The sequence below is a fragment of the Gracilinanus agilis genome, chromosome 4, assembly GCF_016433145.1.
Source record: "Gracilinanus agilis isolate LMUSP501 chromosome 4, AgileGrace, whole genome shotgun sequence".
Classification (NCBI taxonomy): Eukaryota; Metazoa; Chordata; class Mammalia; order Didelphimorphia; family Didelphidae; genus Gracilinanus; species Gracilinanus agilis.
In genome coordinates this window covers 250,484,717-250,492,761 of record NC_058133.1, presented here as the reverse complement: position 1 = coordinate 250,492,761, position 8,045 = coordinate 250,484,717, and the positions used below count along the sequence as shown (strand labels likewise).

At 43.6% G+C, this 8,045-nt stretch overlaps 2 protein-coding genes across 3 annotated transcripts in view; both read left to right on the top strand.

Annotated features, from left to right (window-relative positions):
* FGF11 (fibroblast growth factor 11) overlaps positions 1-984 on the top strand; it is a 16,456-nt gene extending 15,472 nt beyond the window's left edge. Inside the window, exon 3 of the mRNA XM_044675231.1 lies at positions 914-984. Within this exon, the coding sequence (XP_044531166.1) occupies positions 914-984 (71 nt within the window). The remainder of the gene's footprint in view (positions 1-913) is intronic.
* On the top strand, positions 677-5,424 carry CHRNB1 (cholinergic receptor nicotinic beta 1 subunit). 2 transcript variants are annotated; one of them, XM_044672815.1, is made up of 7 exons: positions 677-969; positions 1,330-1,477; positions 1,708-1,917; positions 2,426-2,649; positions 3,911-4,086; positions 4,403-4,556; positions 5,057-5,424. In XM_044672815.1, the coding sequence occupies exons 2-7, from the start codon at positions 1,366-1,368 to the stop codon at positions 5,195-5,197; spliced, it is 1,017 nt and encodes a 338-aa protein (XP_044528750.1). In that variant the 5' UTR covers positions 677-969; positions 1,330-1,365; the 3' UTR covers positions 5,198-5,424. The 2 variants fall into 2 exon arrangements, with proteins under 2 accessions (XP_044528750.1, XP_044528749.1); XM_044672814.1 differs by having other exon boundaries at positions 677-1,477.
* Positions 5,425-8,045: the final 2,621 nt, after the last annotated feature.

Here is an 8,045-nt window from a genome sequence, read left to right as displayed (position 1 = left end):
CTTAGCAAATGCATCTACTGAGGTTGAACTCATAATTTTCTGAGGCAAACCATACTGGTTCTGGATAGCTCTAATTGTTGGGAAAATTTCCCACGCAAAAAACTTAAGTCCGTCTCTTTGCAAATTTGCTGCAATGTTGCTGCTGTTTCTGATCTCAGGGGACAATCAAAACAAGTTTAATTACTCTTCTACAAGATAACCTTTTAAAGTAATAGAAGATAGCTCTTATCCCATCCATCCCCACCTCTCTTCTTGCTTTCTAATATTCCTGTCTTATTGAAACAGACATGACATAATCTTAAGGTCTTCCTCCTTGGAATACTTTCCTAAATATTGACCCTAAAATAAATACAATACTCAAGAAGTGTTCTGACCAGGGAAGAATTCTGGGATATTATTGCAGTTAATTTATGGAATTTTAAAATGGGACAGATACAAAATCCAGGAAAGAACATGATGGCAGTGGGAATTGAGACTATAAACACACTTTAACAAGGCACAGAGAATCTAGAGGGGAAAAGAAATGGAAAATACAGTGGCAAATAGTGAGACAGGTGGGGTGTAGAGGCTGATGGCGTGAAGACAGGGTTAAAGTGGTGGAGGCAGTTTGCATGTGTTCAAGTGAAAGGGCAATAGTGGGAAGCTAGGTGGTTCAGTGGATAGAGAGCCAGGCCTAGAGATGGAAGGTCCTGGGTGTGGTCTCAGGCACTGCCTAACTATATATGACTTTGGACTAGTCACTTCAGTTACCTAGTTCTCAATGTTCTTCTGATGCTCATTATTGATTCTAAGACAGAAAGTAAGGGTTAGAGATAAATATGATATCTGTATATACTTTTTGATCTCATCTTACCCTTCAGCAATGATGGAAACTTCGATGTCTCTCTAAATATTCACGTGTTGGTAACCTCAGACGGCTCAGTGCATTGGCTGCCCCCTGCCATTTACCGAAGCAGCTGTAGTATCCAGGTCCTTGTCTTCTAGCCCCTTCTTCATCCGGATGGAGCAATGATTCAGCAATAAATCCCCAATCCAGTGACCTGCCCCAGCTACCACAAGTCACTCCCCAACTAACTTCAAATCTTTCCCAAGGACCATTCTCAGTGATTCTCAGTCCTTCAGTAATCCCTTCTCCAAGCTTCAGTCCTTCTGACCTTCCCAATAACCTTCCCTAATGCTATATCTATCTATCTCCTTTAAAGTGGCCCTTCCCAGTGGCCTCTAGTCCCAGTAGTCCCAGTGACCCAATGACCCCTGTCAGTGACTCCCACTCTTCATCCTGACTGGTAGCTGGGGAATATCTCTGATGGTTCCTCTTTCACCCTTCAGGTCACATACTTCCCTTTTGACTGGCAGAATTGTACTATGGTCTTCAGTTCTTACAGTTATGACAGCACTCAGGTCAGCCTGAGCCCAGGGCTTGGTCTGGATGGACAGCAGAGGAATGAGATATACATCCATGAGAGAAACTACATTGGTGTGTGCTTGGCACAAATAGTTAAGGAGGGTTATAATGGCATTTACACTAAGTTCATATACACATATATATGTGCATACTTCATATAATGGAGCAGATATAATTTTCCTTCTGAAATAAAATAGCTAACACACACATATTAGTGAGAGATATCTAGCACCCATGTTACATGGACATTACAAAGTTAACACAGGCAAAATTCTGTCACCTTTGCCAACTCCTTCCTCCAGAGAATGGTCAGTGGGAAATAATCCATAAATCCTCAAGACTGAATGGCCCCTCAGGACAAGGACAAGGAGGCAAGGAAGGAGAGCGCCAGGATGTCACCTTCTATCTCATCATTCGAAGGAAGCCACTCTTCTACCTGGTCAATGTCATAATTCCCTGTGTGCTCATCACTCTCCTTGCCATTTTTGTCTTCTACCTGCCCCCAGATGCTGGTAAGGGGTATCTAGGAGTTGGGGGGCAGGGTTGAAAAGAGATAGAAGATAATATTTGTAGTCATCTTTTCAGTTGCCACACTCTAAATTCTTCCCTTTCCTCAATTCAACCTTTCTCAAGCCAAGGATTTGCTTCTATAATCCAAACAAGTCGGTCCAATTCACAGCAAGTTACTGAGTTTTCCCTCCATCAGGGCCATCTCTTCCCTCTTTGAATGTCTCAGTGCTCCTCCACCACACCACCACCACCTGGGCTCCACAACAGGACTCCATAGCTCTAATATTCCCAGTGAGACCAATGTCTTTCCTCAGCCTTCTTCCTCCCAGATCTCTCAAAATTGAGTTCCCTTCTTTAGCAACCCACTTCATTAGTATCCTCAGCCTAAGGAAGAGAAGGGAGGACTGAAACTCTTGGAAAACTCCCCTCCTCACCAGAAATAACACATAACTTCCTTGGAATGGGGTGTGTAACCCAATTTGTTCCTTCCATCTCCCATTCACAAACAAGGAGAGAAGATGACACTGTCCATCTTTGCCCTGCTGACCCTGACAGTGTTCCTGCTGCTGCTGGCCAGTAAGATTCCTGAGACATCCCTAGCTGTTCCCATTATCGTCAAGTACCTGATGTTCACTATGATTCTGGTCACCTTCTCAGTCATACTCAGTGTTGTTGTCCTCAACTTGCATCACCGGTCTCCTCATACCCACCAAATGCCCCTTTGGATCCGTCAGGTAAAAGAGTTCTCTTCCTCAGAGACATCAGTTTCCATCCTTAATACTCAGCATTCCCCTTATTCGATTCATGTGAAACTGTGCAAGAGGATAGGAGTGGGAGGGAATCAATTTTAGGATAAGAGTTCAGCATCCAAATAAATTCAACAAATAATACTTTTCTATGACTTCTGTTAGGCAACAGAGGAGCCAAGAGTGTAAAAATGGCACAATCCTGAAGGCAGCTAGTTGGCTCAGTGGACTGAGAGCCAGGCCTAGACAGGAGGTCCTAGGTTCAAATCTAGCCTCAGTACTTCCTAGCTATGTGACCCTGGACAAGTCACTTAACTCCCCCTTACCTAGCCCTTACCACTCTTCTGCCTTGGAATCAGTACATGGTATTGGTTCTAAGGTAGAAGGCAAGGGTTTATAAATTAATTTTTAAAAATTTAATAACACAATCCCTATTCCCAAGGAATTTATAATCAACCATTAAACATTTATTAAGCAACTATTTGCCAGGCACTATGCTAGGTGCTGAGAATACAAGAACAAAAATGAAACAACTCCTGTTTTTCTTAAGTGGTTTATATTCTATATAGCACATTAGAAAATAATTGGGGAGAAGAGCAGCTAGGTGGCTCTGGTGAAGGCGTGCCAGGCCTAGGGTCAAGAAGACTTTGGTTCAGATCTGGCCTCAGACATTTCCTAGCAGTGTGTCACTTAGCCCCAACTGCCTGGACTCTATTACTCTTTTGCCTTAGAATTATATGATTTCTAGGACAGAAGGTAAGGCTTTAAAAATATTTTTTAAAGAAAATCACCTGGATGGGTGGTGGGGGTGGGGTTAAGTCATATGGCATAAAGAGATTAGCTGGATATAATGGGAAAAGCATTGGTCAGAGTACACAGATTCAAATTCTACCTCTGCCACTGGGCAAGTCATAAACTCTATGTCCTCGTATGCATAGTTAGATTAAATGATCTTTGAGGTCCCTTCCAACTCTAGATATAAGATCTGATAAAGAGACGCTGTAGAACTGAGCCTTAGAGGAGTAAATTTCAAAAAACAAGAAATGGGAAGAAGGAGTGCTTACAGGTGTAGTGATGGATATAGGATAGACTTAGAGAGTAGTTTGGCTAAGGCCTTTCAGTAGCCAGGATCCTATTTCTATCTCCACCCCACCCAACCCCCACTCCATCCATCCCCCTTTTCAAAGTACGGAAAATAGCTTGGAATGGACTGCTCTGGGGTTGGTTCTCAGCCTCTACTCCTCCCTAGATCTTCATCCACAAACTCCCCTGGTACTTGGGGATGAAGAGGCCCAAGGTAGAAAAAACATTGAAGCCCGATTCTCCAGTCCTGGCACTCAGGGACTCTCCAAGCGGCGGCTGGGATCGAGCCACAGACGAATATTTCATCCGGAAGCCTCCAGGGGATTTCTCTAAAACCAACAGGTGAGCGGTGACTCAACCAGGACTTTGCAAAAGAGGGGAAAAATACAGCCTTAGTAACTGTCCAGAAAAACCAACGCCATCGCCGCATGGAATTGTGGGGGTTGTAGTTTTTCGTGGGGGAGGGCGTTTGCAAACGGCCTGCACCTTTCTATTTCCTTCCATCTTCTGTGGATTTTTGGAATGGTCCATAGGGATCTCATAGTCTGCTGGAATAGATCCCCAAAGTAGGGGGACAAGGAGGCAGAACTAGTGGATCTTCAGAAGGAGCTGGGCTTTGGGTTACGGTCCAAATCAAATTAGCCGCTCCCCACTCCAGGTATCAACCTGAGCTTTCAAACCCTCCGGACCTTCGGCGTTTTATCAATGGGGGTCCAAGCGGGAGTCAGAGGCTGCCCCTGGAGCTACGGGAGGTAGTGACCTCCATAAGCTACATCGCTCGGCAGTTGCAGGAGCAAGAGGACTATGAAGACGTATGTCCGAAAAAAAGAAGGGGCGAGGGTGGGGGGTAAGGAGTTCGAGACGGGCTTGGAGATTCGTTGGTCCCATTTCCTTACAGTATAATGTAGTGGATAGGGCATGGGACTTAGAGCCAGAAAGACCTGCGCGCAAATATTGAGCCTAAATATCCACTAGCTGTGTGATTCTGGCCAAGTTCCCTAACTCCTCTGTTTCTCAGTGTCCTCATCCGTGAAACGAGAAGTTTGGCCACGTAGGCCTCTAAGAATTCTGTGAGCTCTCAAAGATCCAGGGATTTCCTTTTCACTCTCCTAGATTGTCCCCGCCTCCAGCCCGATTCGTCCTCTGTTTGCCCCTTCCCCCAAGGGCAGTATTGTAATTGGGAGAATGGGAGGGATAAGGGAGAGGGAAGAAGGGCGGCGGGTAGTTACTGCCTGCGAGTCCCCGAGCTCGTAATCTTGGTTTGTGCGGTTTGAGTCGAGTTTGATTCTTCCCGTTTCCCCCTACCTCTTAGCTGAAGGAGGATTGGCAATATGTGGCTATGGTGGTGGACCGCCTCTTCTTGTGGACCTTCATTATTTTCACCAGCGTGGGAACACTCTTTATTTTCCTGGACGCCTCCTACCACCTGCCCCCTTCCGAACCCTTCCCCTAAATAGATCCTGATCCCCAAGAGTAGCAGGTGTGAAATATACTTGCAGGAGCCCTATGCCTACCTATATTGTTTTACCCTCAGTTTATTCGATGGGGATCTAGGATCCACCTCTCCCCCCAATTAAAAACTTCCGAGAAATGCCTCAATCTTGTTTCTATAAATCCTACCCGCCAGCTCACAGTCTTTTTGTGTATAACATGTGCTTAATAAATATTTGTTCTAAGTTGTATTACAAAAGGATTTTTAAAAAAAATTTTTCTTAAGTAGGCTGCTTTTCGAATGGGTAGATTATGCGGGTATCTACTTGTTGGATGAGTTTCTGGAAAGCACAAGACAATTTCATAACTCCCAGGTAGGCCTGAAAATCTGCAGTCAGAAATAATCTTTTTTGCTCATGAAAGTTTTCCCAAGTTTGAATTCTCTACTCACAAGGGTTCAGGTTAGTTGACACTAGAAAATAGAGCAGAGAACTGATAAACAGGAAAAGGAAAGGTAGGAGGGAGCCCAAGAAAAACTCAAGATGATGACTTCCCAGTTTTATTTCTGAGGCCAGGATGAGGGACATCATAGGGTAAGGAGAGAAGGGGAGAGGGAGAAGAGGACAAAAATCAATCAAAGAGAAGCAAGGGTAGTCAAATTTCACTTATTTCTATTTTCTTGAAAGGTGAAGGGATAACCCAAATACCAAGGTTAAGCTTCAGAGGGATAAGAAGGGAAGCCCAGAGTTGGAAGGGGTACATTTTTATCCCATTCCAGGACCATTCTTCAGACTTGATTAGGATTTCCTAGTTCCCAATTGTTAGGGACTAAAAAGCTGAGCAATATTTTGTCCTCAAATGCTGCTGGGGGTTGGCTGCAGTCACCTTAAACGATTTACTCAGGGTCAAGGAATGCAAGGCCCTAAATAAGAATAGGCCCCATAAGCAACTATAGTTCCAAGGAAGGGAATGGATTGGGGAGACATCCTTACAGAGCTCGGTTTTCAGTTCCCAAATACCTTAGTGGGAGTTGTATCATCATCCTTTCCCTGTGAACCTCTTGAACCACCTTAAGACCCAGTCTCCCTCACCCCTCCCTATGGAAATAAGTGCACAAAGCATCCCTAATGCAGAGCACAGTCCATTTGTCTCAGTTTATTGACCTAGAAGGTAGAGAGTTGGACACACACAGATGTGGAGAGATAAATATAATCAGTTTTTCTAAGTCTGTTTCCTTAAAAATATAAAGCTAAAAAGTTTGCATTATCTTAAATCTTTCCTTTCTCTTTGCAGCACTGATCCAGAAGCCTTCCCCCTCTTTACTACAATGGCTTCCCTCTCAGTGAGGGAGTGAAAGGGCTTGGCACAACATATCACAATTATTCTCAGTCTCAAATTTCCAATATCTGGTATTTCCACAATCACAAGATGCCCAGATGTAAAGAAAGCCCTTTCAATTTCCTACAATCTTAATTTAATAAAACTTCCAAATCTTAGAATCTAGAATTTTCCAAATATCAACATTGCCAAATCTTCAAGTTCCTGGACTTAACTCTTCCAGAATTTCTGCATTTGGAATGTCAATCTATTTTGAAATTAAAATTATCTGATCATTTCTCAGGAGTCCTCAGCTCTCCTTTTCTTTCTTCCTTACTGCATCTACTCCCTGCCTCCAGGCATTCTTCAGTCTCTTTTGTGGTTCTGCTATATAGCTATATATACACACATTTATATACATATATGTATGTATATTTGTGTGTAGATATATATTTCTTTTTTATGTATTTTCCCACAGTTTTTCTCTAAAGTGCCAGAAACAAGATCTTTTTTTTTTGGGGGGGGGGGAATGTTTTCCTTTATTTTAAGTTTTTTCCTTAAACACTAGGACTTGGTACATTCAGTAGGAAGCTCTTTACTTGGGTTTTAGCCAAGCCAAAAAAAGTGCAAAGAGAGAGGGAGGACAGAGAGAGGAATGAAACTCCTCCTTAATGTACAGGGAGTGAGGCAGGCTTTCTCTCCCACCACTGTCCCTGATTATTTTGCTTGTGGGGGAATTACAAGCAGTTTGGGAACTGGGGGAATGATCCCTCTATTCCAAATCCACCTGGCCCTACGAGCCATTACCTTGGCTTCAGCAATAGAGCATGCTGAGTTCTATTATCTTGACTCCAGACTGATTATTGGTAGTTGGGAGAAAGTCTGCCATTTTAAGCAGAAATCAGCTTTTGAGCTTTTCTAAGTACTTCCCACCCATCAAACTTTCCCCCTACCTAACTCTCCTGGTTTTGTGTTTTCATTTAGACATGGATAGGGGAAGTAATCTTTCATCTAATCTTTGACAGGAGATGGCCCAGTTTGAAAAGTGAATAGAAACAGGGTTTTAGCTCCAGTGCTTTCAGCAAGGAGCTGAGATTAGGAGCAGATTATTTTTCATGGATTTAAGGGATTGGGGAATAGTATGCATTTTCCCTACTGGGAGAGAATGGGTTACCCCTTCATGGGGTATCACTAGTGCAAATTAGAGGCTTGGGAGCTATTTGGGGTCCCTTGTTCCCCAGCCCTTATGAGGGGTTTTGGGGCATGGGGAACTGGGTAAGGTGCTCTCTTGGATGGAAAGGGACCTCTCCTGAATAGGGGAGTTGGGGTGGGGTTCTCTAAAATTCAACCTAAGGAATAAGACTGTTCCACTTGGATCCATACCAGAGTGTTTGTGGATATGACATTGGGAGAAATGGAGTTGCTGAAAGGGTGGGAGGGCATGTGCAAATTTTAGTACCTCCCATTTCCAGACCCTATTCCAATAGTTTTCCTGGTTATTTGATCTGGTCTGTGTGAAACCATCACTAAAAAAAAAAAAAAAAAAAATGGAG

Excerpts from the sequence above, each read along its gene's own strand:
- CHRNB1 (XM_044672815.1), top strand. The coding sequence starts at position 1,366 with ATGGTCTTCAGTTCTTACAGTTATGACAGCACTCAGGTCAGCCTGAGC. Across the intron at positions 1,478-1,707 it reads CCATGAGAGAAACTACATTG|AGAATGGTCAGTGGGAAATA; the intron begins GTGTGTGCTTGG and ends TCCTTCCTCCAG. Across the intron at positions 2,650-3,910 it reads TGCCCCTTTGGATCCGTCAG|ATCTTCATCCACAAACTCCC; the intron begins GTAAAAGAGTTC and ends ACTCCTCCCTAG.